Here is a 24,488-nt window from a genome sequence, read left to right as displayed (position 1 = left end):
TTTGTACAAATTAAAGAAACAATATGTAGAGTGTTGATTAGTTAGCTTTAGAGGTGCTAGGTGGAGCCAGGCTAGCTGTTTCCTCAAGTTTCCAGTCTTTGCACTTTAACTAACCTTTCATGTCTGTACGCTTAATATGACGCTACTGTCTCCTGACTGTAGCTTCATATTTAACGTAGAGACATGAAAGTAGTATCTATCTCCTCATTTAACTTTCTGCAAGAAAGCTAATACGATAGTTTCCCAAATGTCAAACTCTTCCTTTAAGATAATGTCTTATTTCATGAAATTGTGTCATAAAAGGTCTTTTGACTTTCCATAACTCCGGTAATATGTCTTGGGGTCATAAGCCAAATGGCGTTCATCCACGTGTAGTTTAAAATGTACCTATTAATGTGATATAGTGAAGCAAAAATGTTAAAATTCCTTCTCTCAAACCTCAAGAGAAACACATGATACCTGCATATTTGATAGAGAAGACAAATTCATCCCAAAAGCGATGTGAAATCGTTCACTCCCCTTTATATCTGAGTCGGCACAGTTGCTGGCACTATGTTACATTCTGCCTTTTGTGGCCTGAAGTGTTTTGGCAGAAATCCATTTCAAAATCAACATCCACGAAATGAGCCTGTGAATGCGCAGGACTGCACCGGTCCTGTGATACAGTCCAAGCTGTTTTTCTCATTTGTCATGTTTGCTGTATTGTTTATGAGAACAATCTGCGGTGGCTTGTAATTGACTGCACGTATTGCAGAATGCCTTTTACCTTGCATTTCCAGCCAGTGAGCACGTTACATTGCTTCAGGCAACTATTGACTTAATGCAGAGAGAAAGTGGAAGGTGATGTTCTCTTTCCTCCCATCTTTGTTCATTCCCTTCTCTTCTAATTTCCCCTCGCTGAGTCTCCAAACCCCGGGAGCTCCTCTGGGCCTGCTGCTGAGCACGCTAATGGATATCTACTGTCCCTGAGCCGCACTGTGTAGACAGGATTTCTCCTCATTGAATATTGCGTTAGGTAAATCCTCATTAAAAGTGACTGTTCTCCATGACACTGAGAGAAAAGACTGAAGAGAAGAAAAGAAAAGGAGGCAATAGTACTAATTTGAGCTACACTGTGCTGTATGAGCACATTCATGGGACACAGCTTCTTCTCTACTAGAAGTAAAAAGGAACTGTCGTTTGGTCTACAAAATGTCAGTAAATAGTTAAAGATTCTGTGTTTTTAAAGCCTAAAGTGTCGTCTTCAAATTGTTGGTTTTGTCCGTCCACAGTCCGAAACTCAAAGATATTCAGTTTACAATGATATAGAATATTGAAAAGCAGGTTATCCTCCACAATTGAAGAAGCGAACCAAATAGATTTTTGCAAAGAAATTACAATCAAAATAGTTGATGATTCATTTTCTGTCGATTAAATATTTCAGCTTTGCTAACTACCAATGTAAATGATTTAATGGTACCACTTTCTAATAGGGCACATTTCCTAAAACATTGTAACTATTAGCTTTATATGTGGTAAATAACAAACTTATAAACACTTTAAATACATGTGTTAATTGTAATTAATTGTAGAATCACTTTTGAGTTGCCAGTTGTTGTGTCACATAAGGACACCTATCATGTCATTTTGAATAGTCTTCAATTAATCAGCTAATGGACCACTTAGCTCCTGGAAATATTTGGACCGAAATCAAGTTATTACCAACTTGTTAACATTTGTAACTTTGTAGACTTGACTGCAGCGCATTAGAAAGTGTGAAATCCTAAAGAATTAATAGATATAATGACATGAACATGCACATTTATAGCTGCATTATTGCAAAAGAAAAAAGACAAACACTAGCCAGAACTTTTTTTTTAATCTGGCAAACTAAAGGTGCACTCATGAACTAATCTACAACCCATTTGTATTTTATTTATTAAGCATTTCTAAAGCATGTTACTTGCAACCTTTACATTTTTTATAAAGGGTGCATTATTATAAAATGGCACCAACATAACTTATATGCCTAATGATTAGGACGCAGATGTGGCTGGTTTTAAAAAGATAACCCTGCTGTAGATGGCTTGATAAACTCTCAGTTCAGTTCAGCTTTATTCATCCCTGCAGGGACAATTCATTTTGTGGCAAACACAGCACATTGCAGAGCAATTAAGCAACGAACATGAGAAACACAAAGGAAATGAGAGGCGGAGGGTTTTAATGTGGTCAGCAGGGTTCCAGCAGTGCTGCTGAAGTATGTCATTTGTGGAGGGTAAAACTTTTCCTCAGAGTATTGGTGATGGGTCAGCCAAGTGTGCCTCCTCCTCACATCTCACCATGACCCAGCTGCAGTCTGGCTGGTGTGGCCCACAGAGCTGCACAGGCTCTCTGTGTTTGAAGCTGCAGTGCTTCCTGAGCTCCAACCAGCTCCCCTACAGGGCCTCTGTGACAATTATAGGTCCAATTATAGCTTTCTTTAAATGCCATTTTATCCAGCGGGGGGCTGTGGCCTTTTGAGAAGCAGAAACATGACCACTGTGTTCCTCCTCCTCTTCTTCCGTCTTGCCTGTGGCACTTTGTCCTGCTGTGATACAACCATGCTGGATGTGTACTTACTTGCCCTGATGTAGTGTTGTTGTTTTTCTTTGTCCTTCTTCCTTACGCTTCCTCTACACTGACCTCAGGATACACCCCAGCCCGACCGCTGGCTCCATCACAGCAGCCTCCTCAGTGAGCACCATTCAGGGCAAACCATCACTCCGCCGCATCAAGGGCCGCATTCACAGGAGCAAGAGCCTGGACAGCATTGATCTGCTTGACTCCAATGTAAGTAAACTGACTCAAAGGCAACGCATCAACGAGCTGTATCACAAAACCACAGACACTGTAATGACTAAAATATATAGAACAAATAATTCACCATCCTGACATTAGAGAGACAAAAATGTCCTTAAGGGATGCGTTTCAGTTGTGAAGGGGTCTTTTAGGACTCATGCAGGTATTGTGCAGCAAAATTAATTTGACTTTATCTGTATTTGATAAGTGAGTGACTGAAGAAACCACACACAATGCATTGTTTAAATAAATCCAACCAGACACCCAAATCTAACACCAAAAAAGGTAACACAAGGCAAGTTAGGATCTATTTGTCTTGGGTAAAAACATGAAAGCAGGGATATGATCCACACACAATACCGTGAAAACACAGGTCACAAAAGGTGGCAAATTTCACAAATGATTGTCTTTCGCAAATTGCAGATCATTTATTAAGCCTTACAGTGCTTTTGCATTCTCATGCACGGGCTGCAGGTATGGAGTTTGCTTTGATGAGTGAAATTCGTCAACATGTAAGCAACAGGAAAATAAATGTTGCAAACTGCAGCTTGCATGTTTTGCAAATTTGGTGAAACAGATTCACGTTTACAGTTTAAAGATGTTGATGACGATGATGATGATGGTAAAGGGTTCATACACTAAATTAAACACTAAATATGAAGCAACAGTCAGTGACGTGGTTTTATTGGAGTGTTTACACTTTTTCTAGATTGAAAAAAGTAGATATAACATGTTAATTGGGGAGTTTGGAGGTGCTGGAAGCTAAGCTATCCGCTTACTGGCTGTAGTACAATATTGACCACACAAACAAGAGAGTAGTGTGAATCTTTTCATGGCGCCTGAGCGCTCTTTCTGTGCACCGCCAGGGTTTGTCAGAGGCCGAAGCGTCTGTTACTGACACATTTCAAAGGTGTCTTTCCCAAAATGGCGAACCATTCCTTTAGGGTGGGACAAAGATGTGTTTACTTCCACATGTAACTCAAGGGGGAAATCCTGAGAGTTTGATATTTAATCTCTTTTAATTTTGACTACTCAGCCGTTTATAATCTGATTTAAGATTAAAGTTTAATGTCAAATGTATTATATTGACAGCTGTTTAAATTCAAGATTTTCTATATTGGTTTCCAAGAAGACATTTGGTTTGAGCATCAAGGTTGCTGTTTTACAGACACACACACACACACACATACACACACATACACACACACCTTTCATCCATATTCACATTCAGAAAACAGGTGCCTCAATCCTTCGGTGGATCAAACTCTTTCTTGTCTTTATAGTCACACTAATTGATCCTGACGTACCCTTTGCTGAGTGTTTATGAAACAAAAGACATTAATTCACAAAGCAGTGTTTTAAGTTCAGAGATCTGATGAGCATAAATCAAAGCAGACACAATTTTAAAACACACATGTGCTTTGTTGTTTCCAGACAGAGCAAACTGCTGGAGGGCCTCAGCCTCCAGGGAATTTTATCGTGATGACAGCTCAGCTATGAGCTGACTGTGAATTCAGCTCAAACGCTCCATCTCATTAAAGGATATCACAGAATCACTGAGCTGGTTGAGTTATTGATAAGTACTGGTCAGCAATGTTAACATGGGCTTTAAAAAATATGCGAGTTTTAAACTTTAAGACATCCATTACATTCTTCAAAGCCGTTTACGCTGATTTGTAGCAGCTTAAAACCACGTTGACCTACTATTGTGTGTTTTTAAAAATGCTTTGAAATACCATTTAGTGTACCTCGGGGGTTCATCTTCAACACCTGTGAAAGTTAAGACTCTCAGCTTAGTGTTGCTGTGTGACACAGTCACTCTGAGATGCTGATTTATTAACGAGACCAAGAGTCTGCAGACATGCTTGAGTCTCTGTGAGGCTGCATGCTAACATGCTCACAATGGCAATTCTAACATGCTGATGTAATGCAGTTGTAATGTTTACCATGTTCTTCATCTTAGTTCAGCCTGCTGGCATGCTCATATTGGCAACTAAGCACTACAGCTGAGGCTGATGGGGATGTCGTTGTTTTTGCAGGTCATAAACCAAAGTATTTGCCACATTAAATCTTTCAGCTCGATGATGGCGCTAGATGAAAAGTCAGAGCAGTTATCATTACGTCAATGTCAATAAATAGTATTTCAAGGCAATAGTTGTCAAGATACTTCAATCAAAACTCTCTTTCAATCCCGACACCGATAGCGTTAGCTGGGCTCTGGGTATCGGCCGATGCTGAGTACCGATCCAATAGCAGTGCTTAATTAATAAGCTGTATTCCTCACTGTGCAGAAGAGACTGGGACCATTCCCAGTATGTGTAAGACAACATCAGGCTTGACATGAACATTGCTTTAAAACAAAGTGTAAAAAATAAATATTTTGAGTCAAATTGTTATTTATTATTAAAATTTAAATAAAATTGTGCACCGGCAACTTGGTAAATCTAAAAAATGAACATGAATTCAATTCAAGTGTAAAAAACTTAAACGGGAATTAATATTCCAATGTAATACTGTCACTGATACCCTATTCAGCTACTTGAGCCAGTATCGGCCCGTTATCTGATATTGGTTTTGATCTTGGGGGGGTCACCAAAGTCTTTGCTGCTGGATTCGTCCTCTGGAGGTCTCTAGATGTCTCTAGAGGATGACAAAATGTAGTTGTTGAAATATAACAGTCTGATCCGAAGTGATGAACTGACAGACTGACATTGCCATACCTAAAGCAACGCAACTAACAAGGTTAAAAAAAACTGAAAATATGAAAGCATTTGCATTGTCTCAGTCAAAAAAAAAAGAATAGTCGTGACTGATTCAACAAAAGACCTATATTTTAAAAATGATTACAAAATCAGCATTCAGTCTCCACCCAGGACAGTGGACAGTGGATGCTTTTAGGCTGTAATTGACAGATTAGTGTTGGCCTTGATTTTGAGCCACATACAGCAATCATAAGCCTTCATCTGAACAGGAAAAGACAGTGTATAGTGTCTAGTATTCTCATATCCTCTGTTGCTCTGTAAGTCATAGCGAGTGACTTACCACATCGATGTCATTTGTCTTTATGGCATGCCACTCAGAGGACGCGTCACATTGCTCGAGAGGCCACTATCTCACCAGAGACTGTGAGCCCAGCTAAGGGCTCCTGGCCTTTCCACCGTATATTTCTTTTGTACAGGCTGTGTGTGCACTGGAGGAAAACTTGCTGACTTGCCCAAACTCAAATGCAGCTGATGGAAGTAACAGTCCGCCTTACAGTGAGTGATGAGACTGCAGGATGCTGAGCTGAGGAGCAGTTTCCATTGCATCCTACTAAAATGTCACAACAGACACAACACTGCCTCTGAGCCGTTGGGTGATCTGCGGTCAATTACGAACAAAAGAATCTCGCCTGATTGGCTGTTTCAACAGAAAACTGAAGATATTAATCAACTGAGTGTATGAATTTAGGTACATAACTATCATTGCCCATCAGCGTAGCGCAAAATAATCAATAGTGGTTAAGACTTTGTTTATATCGATTGTTTCTTTTGATTGCTTTTCTCTCTTGATAGTCAGGGGAGGACTTTGGCGCGTCGCCCACTCCCGCTGTCATTTGTGTTGGCAAGCATCGCACTTGTTCACAGAAAGCTTGAATCAGATTTTAGTGCTAAGGCTGCAGAAAGCACAACAGAGATGGAGAGGGGGGGGGGAAACTACAGCCTTTTATGCACCCGATGCCTTTGTGTAAAGCAGGAGTTATTTTTCCCCGTTCATCAACAACACCTCGTCCTATTTCAAAGCAGCAGCGTTTACAGCAATTCTTAATGCTTTAGGGAGATGCATTAGTGCATCTGTTTTAGTATTAAACAAAATCTTATTATCTACACCACTAATCACTCTTCTCTCTGAAAGGATAGGAATTAATGATAAGAAATAGTAAACTGTAACATTTTCCAGGGGATACACCGTCCTTGCTATGTGTGTTTTATATGGATCAATGTCGAGATGATTCTGAACATGCAGTTTATTCCTATGTGCATTATTTTTCATCATGACAATGGGGAAAAACATTTTTTACATACACAAAACCTACATTGTGTCCTTGGTGCAGTGTGGATGCTAAACTGAGGTCGTTGTTTCTGTTTCATGTGCCTTGATTTGGGGAAAGATCTGTTTTTAATGCAGTATTTTTCCTGCCCTCTCAGCTGTTTTGTAAAATGTTAAAGGAATGTTTGCTGCAGAGACTATATAACCAGGTGAGTTGCAGGGAAACTGAGAGAGTATCAGCAGGAGCAGATGCAACTAAGCCAAGATGAAAAGCGCAATTAAATTAATTACTCCTTAACAGATCAGGATCAGTCACCAACTGGGCCTTGAGCTTTGCCTTGGTCAAAGTCTTAATCTCTTATTAGTTCTGCTTGCCCCATCCCACTTCTAAAATCTCATCCTTGGCTGCAGTCTACCGTGGACAGAGGCACTCCCCCCCCTAACCACCACCAAAAAAAGCCCCAGCGTAAGCATTTATTCGCTGCTCAGTCTTCGGAAAGTGCTTGCAGACACATTTACGGAGAGAGCAACTGCAGCTGAATTAACCAATCTGCATATTCAGGGCCTGTTAGAGGGAGATTGCTCCCGTGTGTTGAAGGCGTGGAGGTGGGTGCAGGGGGTCGGGCCTGAGTGAGACACACCACAAGGGCTGAGGGAAGAGACAGAGAGAGGAGCAGAGTGTGTGGGTTTATCACGACTACTGTAGGAGGCCTTATAGGAACGAGGCGGGGGGCTGTGATTGGGGTAGCAGCTGATTTTCTTTTAGGTACGACAGGTCTGTTATGTAAGAACAGAGTCTAAAGGATGAGAGGTTTTTTTTAACCTATAGGTGATGGGCCCAGGGGGGTGGTTGGAGGTGATTGAGGGGGTTTGTATGTGACACTGAGGTGGAGCTGGCTATGTATGATGCATGTGAAGGTTGCGTGTGTCATCCACAGGCTGCGTGGAGGACATGGCAGATGTTGGTATGTTTCTGGAGGCTGTGACTCAGGAGGCCTGCCTACGTTTCCTCTGATGGGACATATGGCAGGTCACTGAAGGCAACATGCACTGTGTGTGTGTGTGTAGTATCACACATCTTGTAGCAATGCGTTGACTTTACAGCAGCAGCAAAAATAAATACATTTGAAACTGGATAAACTAGATAATCGTTAATATGTAATGTGTAATAGTGTTTCATGGTAACAGTTTTATGTTACATCCATACTTCAGGATGACCTAAAATGGATTCCCTGTAGCTCTCAGTAACACTGCTACACTGATCAAAATACCCTCTTGCTCATTTCTTCTTCAAAGGATGCTGGGACTATAAACAGCCGAGACCTTGGTTGTCAGTGGAGGATTTGAAGACAATGACTCGTGCTTCTGAATTGTTTTTATGGTCGTGCTTGTATCCCTCATCTACAACAAATCATTTTGAAGAGACTCAAGACTCAAACCCACATCAATCCGAACAACTCTATTGACTTCCCCGCATGATTTATGTCAGGAGAAGAGACCTGGACAGTAAGCGCCATCGGCAGCCGAGGATTAGTGAAAATGTAGCACTAAACCAACATCACTTCCAATATTTTCCATTCCAAAAATGCAATCTATTAATACCACAATAACAAGATTTCATTATAATTTTGGCTTATTTTCAAGGAGGACTTGATGTCCATGTTACCCCCCCTCCCCCCCCCCCCCCTTTTGAGCTCATGAGTGTGGGGTCAAGTGAAGGACAACCAGCAGAATGATGTAATGTTTGAAGGAATCAAGATGGTAGCCATGGTGGGGAAGTCAAGCATGAAGAATGAAACACTGGGAAGGTTGTCCCAAGACAAGTTAATCAATCGCAGGATTTGATGCTCACACTTTTGGACGCTCTGTAGATTACATTGTCTGTTGATTGATTATCCTGAGAGGAACATGCACTGTTTTTGGGGAAGCGATATTTTGTATTTACTAAAATGAAATTTTACAGGCAGCAAATACGCTTTGGATCTACATGTGTTTATTTGTCATGATAGCATAATATCCAGTCATGAACATACTATCTTTGTTAATGCCCTAAATATAAACAAATGTAAACTATTTATTAGGTCTGCACCAGGTCTGACTTATCGTTTCAGCTCTTTTATTGTTATCAGCAATATAATTCAGTGACAGTTTATCCTTTATTCATTGATGGTTGAAATAAAGCAACATGCACTGTGATAAGACTGTTATTAGTCTCAAATAGCACGATACTGGTTCAAATCACATGAGATTCAACACAACAGAGCTCCATTCATGGTCAAAGAATCTAAATTGAAATAAAGCTAAAATGTCTATTCTATGTTTGAGAATGAATGAAAGGATGAAGTGTGTGTATATTTCTTAAATTTATTTAGAAGTGTGTGTGTGTGTGTGTGTGTGTGTGTGTGTGTGTGTGTATCACACAGCCTGCTGTGTTGCTGGACATGTAGGATGTGCGTTGATGCCCAGGGAGGCACCATATGCTGTTTAGACTCAGGAGCATCCCATCACGGCGGACCCGTGGGTGAACAACCGCAGCTCCTTCTTGTGTCTCCCTCCATCAGCTCACGCATGCATCATCGGCCAGCAGGAGAATAAATCACTAAATCACACGGATCCACTTTCCTCACGCTTGTTTTCACGCCACCATGAATAATTCTTCATATAGATGTTCCTTTTTTTAAGGCGGGAGACGGTCATGCTCGACGCATAGTGTTCAGCTGAAGTCCTGCAGAGGGCAGAGTTTTACTATCTATATGTACAGGAACACAGTGAACATCCATGTTTGTGTAGCTGATGCAATAGAAGAAGGAGGGGTTGGATGTGCAGTTGGGATGTTGGATTTGGATGAATGTTTAGCTCTGATATGTGGTGATAGAAATGTTGTTGTAGTTGCAAAGAAACATATTATTTAAAAAAAACAGGTGGCAGTGCAGCGGCTAGAATGGTAAGAGTTGTTGGTATGAGGACTCTTCATACTCATGTTGGTGAAGTCAAGTAGGAAAACATAGTTTAACCACCCACTCATCAGATGGATTACACAGGGGGCAATCTTGCACTGTTCCCTCTGTTAAAAGAAAAATAATTGGGGTTTCTTTTTGTATTTATCAATGAGTCCACCTGTAGTTGTGATCAAAATGCAATTCCAGTTGAATTAAGAAAGTGGAGATTTATAGCATTGTCTGGCTTCTTTTCCGCAGTGCGGTAAATTACCCCTGGGTGATTTTTCTCCCTTTTTCTTTCCTGTCACCCCCATCACCTGCCCTCCACAATGCCCCTTCAGTCTGGTCCGAAGGGAGCACCTGATCCCACACCACCAAGGCCTCTAATTGCTTTACTCTCATCCTGAGCGAGGGTGCTCTCCTGGGAAAAAGACATGAATAGGCTTATGAATCCAAACTAATTTAAAGGTCTGGTAAATGGAAAATAAAAAATAAAGCCACCTCATTAATAATTGAACTGGTAGGTCACATTGAGGGTGACACTGCGGGGGAGGGGATTACACTTGGTGGTAAAAGATTTTCATATCTTATCACAACATTGTGTGGTTTCAGGGCATTGCTGTAAAAGAGCATAATGCTTGGTCAATTTTGCCTGAATAAACAATGGTTGATAACGTTATAGGTTTTAGAGACGTCTCCATGGGCTTATGTGAGAAAAGCTGCAGAGTATTTGTGGTTATTAATTAACAGATAATTAATCTGCCGTCACCATTTCCAGCTGTCTCTGAAATCACAATCTGATGGATCAGGATCTTGCTCCTTTAAAAGCTTTCATTTTCCTCAAGGAATTCAGCTTCATGGTCTAGCACTGCAATCTGATCTCTTGTCTTAAAAAGCAAAATAACTCCTAACTCACCATTTTTCTGTTGAAGACCTCTCTGTCATACACATATCCACATTAACTGATTGGAATTGTTCATCTTTATTGGCATTAGTGCTGCCCTCCTGGGATAAACATACTTAGGCGATTGATTCTTTGGAACTGTAGGCCTACATGATGCTGTAGTTTGATCCAGAGAGGATTTGGATGTCGGTGGCCTGGTGTCACATGATCAGCAGGGCCGGGGATGTGAGGTCACCTGATATGTCTGAGCTCTCAGCTGTTGGTGGGAAAAAATTGAGATGAGATTATGGGTTAATTTTGGGAGTCTTGAAAAATATGTATTTCCTCCCTGTACATGGGTTCTGATTTTTATTAATGAATGTGCTTTGTCAACCACATTCTGTATGTTCACAGTCTCCTTTTGTTACTGCCTGTAGCTCAACAACATTACTGAATGCCACTTTTCATATAATATCTACCTTGCAGCATTTCCACTGCAGCTAGTGCGACACAAAAATTGTCAAGCATGTATCTCCTTGCAGATGACAATCCAATTGTTATTGAAATATATTAACTGTTAATTCCATTTGAACTGCAAGGAAGCAATTCACAAAGAACTGCAAAATATGTTGTTTAATTGTTTTAGTTGGCCCTTGCATAAAAGCGGAGTGCACTAAAGAGTAAAGCCAGTTGCATTATTATCCAAATGTTATTATCTAATGCAAAATCTAAATATTATATATGCCTTCTTTTGTGGGACAGGTGTTACAATCACATACTGTAAAATTAGCTGCTAATAAGCTGGACAGAGATCAGGAGGCTGCAGCCAAAATCTGTCTCCTGCATGGTTCAGCTGCATTCTACTGCTGCACATCCTCAGCTCTGCCTCACCGAGCTCACGCTTCACTCCTCTATAAAGCATCTTCTGATAAGTGATTTTTCTGACTGCTGACTTTACAAGATACCTCATGCTTGCTAGATTATGGGCCCTTGCTTCACCACGTAATCGTGAGGCATTATGACACCTTGTGTAAGGACTTTCTGTCCCAAACAAATGGGTTGGCTGTCAAGTCAGTGTGCTGTTTTCTCATGTTAGAGGTCAGTGATACTGACAGAGGACAACACGGAAATCACAGAAATACAAGCCTCTGTGCAGACGCCAGCTCACTCCCTTATGAGATTACATTGATGTACTCCAATTTGTAAAACCAAAGACTGGATAACAAGATGAGAAGCACAAAATTTTGAGTATCATCTTTTCGCCTTGGCAACACGGCGTCACATATTATCATCTATTCTTTCGCATTGGACAAATGCATTTATTTTCCTCTGCTGCAGTGCTATGTTTAACGTCTGTCATGTCATTTGATAGCTGCAGTCGTTAAAGCTCATGGATAGCCAGGCCAACCTTTGCTTAGTAGGCTGTTTTCCTGACCTGTGCAGCTGAGATGTGACTCACTCACCGTCAGGAGCAGTGCACTCTAAAAGCCAATCTGCTGTGAATTTGTAATTTGCTTTTCCACTCGTGTGATTTGTTCCTGCAGTTATACTCTGGTTTGAATCCTGTCCGTGTGCCTAAATGCGCTGATGGGGGAGAGGGGCTGCATAATTCTGTTGCACGGCATGTGAACCTCCCTCTGTGCTGTTGGAGCCAGTGATGCAAACACTGTCGTAGCATTAACAGAGGGTATTTCAAGGGCTTCAACAGAGATACATTAAACAGCATACGCTCACAACAGAGCCAATTCAACCACATGCAGAAGAAGTTTACATGCATGCATTTCCAGAGGGGTTAGATAGCTTGATTACATTTCTGCTGCAATACTTTAGCTAAATACCGTAATGCATGATGATAACTGATGCCGCCATCTCACTGTCATTCATGCTCATTGAGTATACTATACTGCCAAAGGTTTGCATGTAATCACTATCAATAGACACTCAACAAAACTGTAGAGGGACAGATCACGGAAACATTTATTGTTTTCTGAGCAGTTTCTTTTTGTTCCTATATTTACAACTACAGTTCACCATATTTTGTTTTTCCACAGGGTATAAATGACTGCCCTTGTTTATCTAATTCTTCTGACCTTGTCCAACTCGCATTCTTCCATTCAAGATGCCCCCCCCCCCCCCCTTCAAATCCTCCAATGGAATCTGCAGCAAGTCTCCTTACGTCAGCAACATTGCAGGACCTCTGTGCTCCTTCATTCAGCCCGTATCTTCTCCTGCACTCATTAGTGCCAGAGGTAGAGGTGACAAGAACGGTCACACAATCTCAAAGTGATAAAATGCACAACAGAAGGTGCTGCAGAGAATTAGCTATACTTCTAGAGAAGCCAGCACAAAAACTAAAGTGCATGCAATGGAGTCTTAAGAGTGGAGTTTGGTGCAGTGCACAATTTACATTCTACTGTATATTGATTACATCTGTATACCCCATGGGAAGGAGTATTGAGCATCGTGACTGTAGGGTGGATTTTAGTTCTATCCTCTGCATTTTAAATGGCTTTATGCAGCATGTCATTACTACTTAAGTAGCCTGCCTCAGCTTTCCCTGTAAAGACTTTATGTTTGCGGTAGTTAAAAGTGATATCCAAATGGATTTTTCGCATTCAAAAAAACATTCAAAGTGAAATATATTCCACTTTAAGGGCCTCCAATCTTCATCTTCTACAGCATATTTTACAGAACGCTATCATTTCAAAATAAATAGCCGTTTTTCCTGATTGTGCACTAAACACACACACACACACACATACACACACACACACACAAGGGCTGAGGGATTAACCATCTTGTCCTTGTCCAGTCCTTTGTTTCAAAGGATGCCCAATCAATCAAACCACTTGTTTTTTAAATTCGATCTGTCAAATCAATATTAAGGCTTGCTTAACATAAGAAAGTTATTTCATTAATTTGCATATATAATATGCACCTGGACGTTAGGTTCTGGGTGTGTAGGTTATAACAATAACAGGATATCTACTGTATCTTGATGTTGTCACATACAGGCATAAAAAAAACATATTAAATGATTTAAAAGAAAAGTATTTTGTAGTACTGCAGTACTGCTCAGCATCTGGTTGAAATGTATTGTCAAACAGTTTATTTACTGTTTATAATCTAATAAAGCAAACATTTTAATATGATGAACAGTTTTAAAGGTGCCTCTCTTAAGGGGCATGTGGGCAATGATTCACTCTCACTGCAGACAAAGCTCTTGGTAGCTCTTTCATCTCATACCGATTTATTTGCGCTCTGTTTGATCGGGATGCTTGTTAAAAGCTCTTTAAGATAAATCAAACCATTACGTCACATGCAGCAGAGTGAAAGCTTACAGTGCTTTGTGTGCACAAAGGTCTGTTAGGCCTTCTGCTGTATACCTGTAAAAGTCTACTGCACCACGGGTGCTATAGGGAAATCATATTACCTGGAAAAGCAAGCTTTCGTAGCACATTAAAAGTTGAAACAGGCCAGCTGTCTTGCTGCAGTATAGGTTCTCAAATCTTTCGTATTTTCATTTTGTTAAATACATCCACTTGAAGTTGTATGGAGAAATATGAAAACCATTAGACCTAAATATAATCAAAACCCATTTTGGAGATTTTGTTGTCAATACTTCTAATTTCAGATTAACACAACACAGTTGGTGTTTTGGTAGGCCTATAGGCGCTAAAAATAGGCCAGTGACAAAGACCACATTTTTAGTAGCCACATACACCATGCACATCTATTTCTTATTTTAAAATAGGCCTAGTTAATGTCATCCTTTAAAATAAATAAATAAATAATGTTGAACATATGAATATATGAATCATCAGTCCATAAAATTAAAATATGTTGGTATTATTTAGTTCAGATGGGAATTATTTTGAAAAAACTAATAATACCCTGTGAAGAATAGCGTTGTAGTATTATTTAACATTGTTGTGGGCTAATATGAAACAATGTGCAGTGAGAATGCCATAGGGACTTTCCTAGTATTTATTTATTTTGGTTCCTTAATAATTGATGCATTTGAAATAGATGACAAGGCGATACCCTGGCAAGCCCTACATGTGAAGTGTTCACGAAGCTTCTTCGGTGCGTGTTCACCCTCGTCGAAGACCGCTCGTTCTCACGCTGGAATGGCGCTTGATGCTGCTGGATAGCTGCTGCTGCTGATGCTGCTGCTGCGGCGGCTGCTGTGGACAGCCTCTCTGCATCCCATCCTTCCCCCTCCCCCCTCGCGGACAAATCGGAATGGTTTCTTCCAGGCGAACCTGTCACTGTCACCGCGGCGGTGACGGCAGCCGAAGTGTGAGAGCAGTGTGTGTGTGTGTGTGTGTGTGTGTGGGGGGGGAGAGAGAGAGAAGGAAGGCTTCACCCACTGCCTGCCATTGCAGTGCGGCGGCTGCTGCTCTGGAGCCACACCAGCAAGATCTTCCCATTCCCTTTTTTCTGTAAGATTTTCACAAGCACGGCGTGAGGACCATTGCTTTTACTAAAGGTGAATGGTTTTCTTGTTCTCTCCGTGAGTTCGTTATTTGGGGGAGCGTATTTCGCTCTAGCTCGCGGGAGCTGACTGGATGCGTGTGTCTCTCTGCGGGCACGAGCGAACGATAACGGTGCAAGCCGAGGTAACTTAGCCACCTCTCTGCTAGCGAACTGTATCTACGCGCTATGCTAAGTGGTTAGCTAGTTGCCCCAAACATGCTAATATTATCTTCTAGCTGCCAGCATGAATAACGGTGTTCATTGCCCTATTTTTCTTTTTGTGGAGCTTGCATAAGCGATAACGTTAACTGACAAAATGCATTGCGGTTGAGCTGTCATCGGGCGGAGCGTCCAGGTAACGCTAGCTGTGATTAGCTAGCCTAGCTGCTGGAACAAAATGTCGGCCAGCTTGGGGTTGATTTGACCAGAGAGGGTGTAAAAGGGGGCAAAAGATGAATTAAGTGTCAAACTGCTAGAGACAAGGAGGGAGCGGTATCGTGAGGCCAGCTGCTACACATATGACATCGGGGTTTTGAAATTACATGGAAGGTCAAGCGGTGGCTCACCTTGTTGTGATGGTCTGTTAGTCAAACTTAAGTGGGTCTTTGGTGAGGCTAGGTAGCAGTTGGCTAACGTTAGCGTTTTAGCTGGGTTAAGTTTTGGTGACACTAGAATACCTGCCTGTCTGTCCCCGGTGTCTGTCACGTTACCAGCTGTCGTAATAATGCCCTGTCAGCTGTGTGGGGGCTTTCCTGTGGGCTACAGCTGGTGTTTGGTTAGCATCGCTCATGCTATCGACTAACTAACTATTTATATTTCCATAACAAGGAATAGACTGCTGCTAACATGAACACAAAGCACCAGGCATCACCTGTTGAGTGTTATAAAAGCTGGACTCTGTTGTTGACTGTTATCGTTTGTTACATTAAGTTAGACTAGTCATAACTACAGCTAGTATGGACAGATAACATACAACACACATTCACGTTTAATCACTCGAGCCAGGATACAAGAAAATGATCTTAGATATAAAAGTAACAGACCTTTAATCATAATATTGTGATTCAATGTGAATTCCCTAACTTATCCTTAAGCCAACATGGCCAACATATTTCACAACCTCTGTTTTGATTACACAATGTATGAAAACATCATTAATAGTGGCCAAAATCAGCTAATAAGTATGCTCTTGATCGAGTACATTTGGGTTGTATTCGCTCACTTTGTGAATGGTATGTGATCGGTTGGTCCTGTCTTATTGTCTATAATGGATAACAGTCTTTGAATTTAAAGGAAGCTGTAATTTAAAGCATTCAGTAACATAACATTTCTTCTGTTACCACAACATATCCACATTACAATCTATAATTTGAATATCTGTCAATGTAGTTATGATGATTCATTACTGCACATCTGTGTGTTGATGTGCTATGTAACATCATCACTGGCCTCATGATAGCAATGGGTAAATGAAGTGGCAGCAAGGCAAGTCAACAGACTTTTCAAATGAAGTGGGTGAGGCACAATACAGATGATATTTGTGACAGCCATTAGATGTTTCATTGCCCCATTTAACTGTTTTTTTTTTAAATAATTGACTTGGCAGTGTTGTGCTGGTAAACATGTCGCCTGAGTAGAAGAACAGAATATCTAGCTGCTCAAGGGCAGCCATACATCTTGGCCTGTAAATCATGTTGACCTAAGCTGTCATGGGAGCAGCAGTCATCTGAGTCATTGTGGTTTTGGAAGGACAGATGTATCTGATATGTTGCCAACCTAAGTTACATGTGACTGGAGTTTTGTAGTCTTGTGTATTTGAGGACACGGTGTGGTATGAGGGGCTTTTGAACCAGCTCTTGCTGGTTGAAACATACCTATGTGACAATGAGACTGTATTAATACCATATGTTGACACATTCTATATTTTTAAACCTTAGTTATGCACACATGTTAATGCCAACCTAAATGGCTTATTTTATTGATATGAAAGAGATCAAAGTAAATGTCCTCAGGTACCTCTTTACAGAGATGAATGGTCTAGTTGTGGAGAGAGGGGCTGCTGGAAAACAATGCCAAAACAATGGTGGGAGACTGTGAAGATGGCACATGTTTCAGTGTTGGTGATAGCCCTAGAGGTGCTACTAGAATAAAAAGAAAACCTATTGAATGAGTTAACCTGCAATGAGCTAAGTATTATATCTCTGCTAACTACACCATGGATTAGTTTGTACAATTAACATTGTTGTGATATTTTCATCCGTTGAGAGGTGAGACTTCAGACTGAGATGGACTTTTGACACCAATTGTTTCTCCCTGCCTGAGCTAATAGATCTAATCCTTTATTTTTAATACAGGAGGATTTTCTGTTCTGCATTGCAGCCTAGTTTAATCCTGCCCCTCTTTATGTGCACTCAAATGTTACACTGAATACTTACACTGCATACTACATACACACAAGATGAATTAAATAGAACTGGTGCCAATAGAGAGGGTTTTTAAACATAAAAGTCACACATCTCAGCATGTATAGATCATTTACTGTAATAATGTTTGTGTCAACCTTCACAACCAACTCTAAGGACAAAATATAATGCAACGTAGATTGCAGTACACTTACAAATACCACTTGACATTTTGTGGGTCAGGCTTTAAATAGTGGTCATCTGTCTATCTTCTTTAGCTCCTTACATATTTTATACTATCTCATTTTTCGGCTACTTTTTGGAGCTGTACGAGTTGTTGTGAGATTGATTGATGGGTGCTGTGAACACTGAAAGGTCATTGCTTTGACACACGTCCAAGCTGAGACTTCCTAGCAAACGCTTCTCAGAATTAGGACGTTAAAGTCCTCGTCCCCATCGAACAGTAAGTCTCTGTGTTGGCAAATTACATGTTGATGTTATGTTCATAGCTCCGGTTATACAGAAGCTTTCTTATATAAATCAAGTCCATCGTAAATTTGAAAGGGGTGTGAAGCCATCACAATGACGAGGCTTGCAAATCTCTCGTCAATCACATTTCAACGTGAACCTCCTTTTTCTTCTAGCACAGAAACATCCCTTATCATTACTGTTTGTCATTGGCTCCTTTGTCCTCGTTTCAGTCCCTGTGACTGAGAGGAGGCAGGGTGCAGGTCAGTGGCTCAGCTTATCAGCACATTCCTGCCCTCTGATGGGCTCTGTGTGGGGCGCAGATAACTTCCACAGGGCTGATTTCCTGGTCCATGTGTTCAGGACACACTGTGGCTCTGGTTATGATCACTGACTCGAGCTGTGGATTCTGAAAATAGACTCCCTGAGACGAGTATAGAAGTTTTGGGCTTCATTTATTTATTATTGTTCTGTTGTTTTGTGGAAAATGGTGTAAAGAAATCCCAAACTCAATTCAAGAGTCATTTTTTGTTAGGGTTGGATGTTTCTCTTCCGCTGCCCCAGAGTGGCCCAAAAAGTTCTTGCAGGTTTAATATTTCAAATGCATTAGAGAGACATAATTCAAGACAACGCGACTTGGATTATAAAACGTGTTATGACAAAAGAAAAGACAACCAGCTATACAATGTCTCGTCTCCGCTGAAGAACGTTTACCAGGTCTACACTGTTGGACAGAAAGTACACAACTCATGTCAGCATCAATATTATGACAGATATCAAAGTAATAACCGCTCATTATCATGCTGTCTGAACAAATTACATGAGATCACTTGTTAAGTACAGTGTTGACAGTTATCCTCAATGTTTAGCACATCAAATAAGGTTTGCCTGCTGGCTTCCTCCATTTTGGAAACTGAAACCCAATCATTGGCTATAAGTATCTTTGACAGTTCTCGTAGGTTTCCGTGTGTTCAAACCATCACAAAGACATTTTATTCAATGATGGCTATTTGTCTCATGGACTGCCTTCGAGACTCATCCCTCACCGAAGTTGTTGCCACTCCAGTAACTTTATGTCAAGTCTCTTCCTCAGATGTGACCCCTTTAAGAGCGGGATTGAATGCTTTGACAGAAACGATCTGTAGTCACCGGATTGATTCTGTTTTAATATTTGCTACAACTCAGTAAAACCAACACACTTATGTAAAATCGACACACAGTACGTTGCTGAAGTATCCGTAACTGAAACAAGGAATGTAACAGAATGCTGGAGTAATCGTGGTGTAAACGGTACTTGACAGAGAACACTTCATTCGTACGAGAAAAGTTGCGTTTCTGCGTCACCATTTTTGCGCTGGGAAAATAAATATTTATATTTATTTATAAGATTTATTTTGCAGAGTTTAATTACACCCTTGCATTCTGTCGTCACGAATGAAGTATTAAGAATAAGACATAGTAGCGGCTAAACTGCAGACTTGGAAGCGTTTAGCTGCTTGGGTTCCTTAAATGCCTCTTTAAGTTGTTGTAGGAATAATTAATTTGGAGGCTAGTCGGCAGAAGCTGGTGGAGAGAGCAGACTATGTGTGGAATCTGTCACCACGCTCAGGCTCTGCTCTGAGGGATGTAAATTTAACCAGCGGTGATTGGGTGTCCGTCAGGCTTGTCCAACTCAATCATTCCCTGACTGAGAAGTGGGAAGTCATGACCCACGTGGCCTTTGAATGGTCTCAGATCCATGTTTGTAGTGCAAAGTGAAATGTTGCTTCATTTGTCTGATACAGAAGTATCGTAGCTTCTGCACGTGAATCACCATCAACACTGTGGATGGACTTCATGACAAATACATACGTTGAGTAACGTTATTGCTATACGGACGTTTGGTATGTGTGTTATTCAACTGATATGCTACACTAATGCGTCAAACACAGACGTCTTAATGGGGTAAAAGGATTAAACTACTAAAACAATTGTAAAAAGTTCCTCTTAATGCTGCTTGATTAGATGCACTCACTAAGATGTTTTCCACAGAATAGAACAATATTCTCAGTTGTTGGAACCTGCAATGCAGTGAGCTCTTTTCCTAATAAAGCCGTTTCAGTTGCCGCACTGTAAACGCCATCATAATTTCGGCTGTACAATAATGAGCATTTCCTTTGGCGATTTTTAAGTGCTGGCTGTTGAGTTAATTTCCCCATAAAATAGTTGAACTTATTGAACTACTTTTGAAAGATGTGCAAACTAAATTGAGTAGTATGCTACGACCGTTTTAGCTGTCCCACAAAGAGAAAATTGAATAAAGAAATCTATAATAACTTGTTTAAACATATCGTTTTGCGCTACAGATGTCAGAATGTTCTTCCTCATTGAACGATGTCACACAAGTCACATGTGCCTCTTTGCTTTCCTCTCACCCTGCCTGAACGTCTCAGATTTCCCTTTTTTTTTATTGTTAGATTTGGTTTTATCTGCTTCATTAGCAACCTGTTAATATAGTTGCTGTTGGAGAACAAAGTATGCGTTGTTTATTATTAACTGTCAGTTTGACGGTCAGTAATCCTTTATGGGACGCCGCTGATACTTGAGCATAATGTATGCATGCAATGCAGCACACCTGGGGTTAGGGGGGGGGTGTAACAATGTTCCACATGCAAAGAGAGGACTGAAGAATTCTGCTCTGGCTCAACCCGGCACCTCGGGGGTTAAGTCCGATACAGCAGTTTACACTGCGGATGGATGTTCGCTAGTACAGAGGAGTCCCATGCTGTAGCGGAACTGCAGATCCCGCACAGATCGCTGCCAAGCCAGAGGGGATTTGCTTCGATCCCATGAGCGTGTGAAGAAGAGAGAGTTGGGAGTGAGGGGTGCGTTATGAAGAAAAGATGTTTGGAGCGGAGGCAAGAGGAAGCAGTAGGGTGTAGCTGCTTAAGCCCTCACCTGTGGTCGTAGTTTCAGTTGTTCAACAGCAGAGAAAGGAAGGCGGGGGTTCGTCCCTCCTAGCACTGATTGGTGCGGGTTATGCACTGAGGCTGCTGATGTGCGTCTGCAGGAATCTCCTGCTGGATTTACTGAGGAGGAGCTGGAGGCTGGAGTCGCTTCTGTTTGTGTTCTCTGTAGTGACCAGGATGAAGTGATGTAAGTACCTCCAGATCTCGTATGCATCCAGTTTCATCTGAATACTTAAGCAGCACATCAAGAAGATGGTGGTGGAACTTTGTTTTACTGTAGCTTTTAGATAATGTTAGTGTGTGTCTTCTCATGGATGTAATGGTTGGCAGTTAAGTTTTTGTTTCAGAGCTAATAGGTTCCATCTGTTAGCCTTCTCATCGCTCGTGCTTTGCTGCCTCTCCACAGCCCAGTGTCTGACCATGTTGTATGTGCACGGGGCCACTTATCTCTCAGGGGACCCCCTGGCTGGTGCTCAGGCATGGACCCTCATTAGCATTTGAATATGTTCTCCGAGGCAGTGGAGATTTAGCAGTTGTCAGAACTCCCCAGAACATCGTTTTCAATTTCTGAAGTGATCAATCATCCGATTCGACTTGTTTGCTGCTTCACTGCCAGCAGCCAGCAGCGGAGTGCAATCCTGTTGTTGTGTTTCTGTCGTTGGCCGCAGTGCAACTCGCACACTGTCCTGAAAGTATCCTTGTTCTAGCAATTTGTTTGCTAGTCTTTTGCAGTCAGTGTCATTCGTTTGATTTAAAGTCGTTACGGCTCTGACGGACTAAGAACTTTGGAACCAATGAGAGACGTTTCTTTCCCTGCTGGAGACACGTGTAGCTTCATTGCTGCTCTCATCACGTGGGGAGTTGTATTTGTAGGACTGTGGAAGCTCATTTGGGTCTCAAATAAGGATCTGAAAAAAAGTGGTGTCTTATCTCAAACCGATAGTAGAAATAGAATAAATATATAAGATGAATGGAAGAAATGTATTGCACCATTATCACGTTTTATTCAATTATTGAGAAGTAATTTTCCTCAGTTGGTTTTGTTTCAGCTAATCATCATAATTCAATGCTAAAAATGTCCTTTTTGTGCCACTCTGTGTACCCCAAGTGTCCCAGCATCAACGTTGAACATTCTTTATCGTAGTACTTGTTTGAATAGCCACATTTTCACTGCGCTGGCGCTGTAAAGGCTTTGTGAACATGATCTACCTCTCTGTTTTCCTCAGGCCAAATCCAACAAATGGGCACTAGAGAGATAGGGAATGTATTTCCTATGCCGTAATGCATCATTTGTCCCAGTGAGTCCGTGGCATTTAATATAACAAGAGTTTATTAAACGTTCTCCGGTGTTCATGCTGCAAGTTTCCCTTAAATCACTCTGTTGCAGCATCACAACGGCAGAATTAATGAGAGCTATTTTTAGCCCCTCTTGTCCCAGAGCGGTCAAAATTGAATAAGGTTCTGCCTCACCCCTAAACCATACTACAGCACAAAATCTATTCTCTTAGTCAGATAATTGAACACCCCACCATATTGCCTCAGTTCCCTCTTTGGAAGAAATATGATTTTGTTTTTCTGCTGAATAGAGAGTTGGGGAGCCAGCACTCTTTAATTTTAATGATTCTCCAAAGTGAATACAAAATGAAACGCCATCTCAGCTCCCCTCCTCTGGGCTCGTGTTGGGCTAGCATCGTGGGGACTTGTTGGTTTTTAAGGATTTTTGTCTCCAAATGAAATTATGATTATTTTCCTTTTTTGGTGCAGATCTTATACTTGACACAACGTATGGATCAGTAGAACCTGGATTACTACTTGTAACATAGCAAAGCAATTGCTTCCACCATTTAGTTTCAGGTGGGTAGAGGTTGAGTGTTTTCTGTTTCGTAGCTACAGCACATCATCTGGAAAGGGAAGAAATAGAAAAGTTTAAAAAAACAATTAATAGTTTGAATAGTACAAAGCTTGACAAAAGCTTCTTGATATATGATGTAAAATGTGGGTAAAGATATCTTGAAAATTAGCTGGGAAAAACTCATTTTGAGCTACATTTCATTAGTATTAAGAAGTGTTGTGTGTCATAAGTCTGCGATATTTAGAAGTAGTATTTCACTTAACAAGATATTCAAGATGCACTGTCTAAAAACAAGTCCCTCTTCCTCACTGAGATGTGACTTTAGGTGTCTCATATTAAGTGGTATGAGATATTCTGACTAGCCATTACATAAATATACTTATTTTCTATTTGTCTTGCAATGAAGCACCAAGATCAGCTGCTCTTCACTATTCTACCGGCCAAATAGTTTTTTTTTTTTGTCAAATTGATTAGAAGAGAACGGTCAAAAGACGGGTACTTTGCCAAAGTGTCTGGGAGACTCGCCAACGGTCGCCAAAATCTGATGATATCCCTTTGTGCTTCAGACAGTGCTGCCAGGTCACACAAGTACTTTGTCTTAAATTAAAGCTGCAATGATAAGTCAATTATTTGATTAGTCGTTAGATAATAGATTAATCATCGAAGCCATTTTAGGCAAATATACCAGGCTGGTTGCAGCCTCTCCAACGTGAGTATTGTTCCTGTTTTATAGAGTTGTTAACTGAATATCTTGGGGTTTGAAAAATAATACATTAAATTACTTCAACAATTGATCGGTGGTGTTCAGTTTTCTGATAAGAGTATTTCTTTGACCGGCTTAAATAGTTTGTTCTGCCGAAGAATAAAGCCACACTAGGTTTATTGAATAATTTAGATATTGACATAGTCCATTTTGCCCACAGCTTTCCTGTCCGTTCTCCACTCAGCTGTGTGTGATCCATCTGTGTTGTAGTCCATCTGTGTTGTAGTGCTGGCTGTAATCCCCCAAGCATGACCCCAAACCATCATGGTGTGTCTCTGCCGTGGAGAGCGGCTGCCAGCTCTGGCTTGTGGCTTGAAGCTTCTGTTGGCACCGGTAGTTTGTGGCCATAAAGGGAGAACACAACGGTGCCACAAGCACTCCTCGGTCACTGGACGCTGAGGCGACTTTAGTAGAAACTACACAGGAGACTCGAACGTTTCCCTTCTCTTTCTTCTATGTTTACTTGACCTTTGAGATTAGTGTCTCTGCCTCTGAATAGGACACCAAGACGTTTGCTTGTGAGACTGAACACAGAGAGCTGTGCAGTAGTTTTTGGTTTTAATGTACTGCAAAGCATTACTTTTAATTCCTACGAAGAAGAGCACCTCTGAGGTAACATGTTTGTAATTAGTGAAGACTGTGTTTAGGGACAACCAAAAACAACAGTGCTAGTTTAAAATTCAAAAACAGCTTTTGTTTCTAAATGAATTCAGCCGTGTCTTCTTTAAACCTCCCATGGTTCATCAGAGGAACCTTCAGACACGGCCTGAAAATGTCACAACACCACACTGTTCCCCCTCTGTTACCAGAGCAACACGCTCTGCAGGAGGAGAAAGCAAAATTACATCCCTTCAAAGTGAAGTGTGTGTGTGTGTGTGTGTGTGTGTGTGTGTGTGTGTGTGTGTGTG

At 41.0% G+C, this 24,488-nt stretch overlaps 1 protein-coding gene across 8 annotated transcripts in view; it reads left to right on the top strand.

Annotated features, from left to right (window-relative positions):
* The window catches only part of tjp1b (tight junction protein 1b), a 51,153-nt gene that overhangs the window by 6,277 nt on the left and 20,388 nt on the right, over nt 1-24,488 (top strand). For 7 of the 8 annotated variants that reach the window (XM_031857584.1, XM_031857575.1, XM_031857531.1 and 4 more), the window contains exon 2: nt 2,667-2,808. In XM_031857584.1, the coding sequence (XP_031713444.1) occupies nt 2,667-2,808 (142 nt within the window). The other variant, XM_031857566.1, reaches the window with a different exon arrangement.

The sequence above is a fragment of the Anarrhichthys ocellatus genome, unplaced genomic scaffold (genome assembly GCF_004355925.1).
Source record: "Anarrhichthys ocellatus isolate YVR2014 unplaced genomic scaffold, GSC_Weel_1.0 scaffold2, whole genome shotgun sequence".
Taxonomy (NCBI): Eukaryota; Metazoa; Chordata; class Actinopteri; order Perciformes; family Anarhichadidae; genus Anarrhichthys; species Anarrhichthys ocellatus.
The sequence above is the reverse complement of the archived record's forward strand: the minus strand, read 5'-3'. Positions and strand labels throughout refer to the sequence as shown.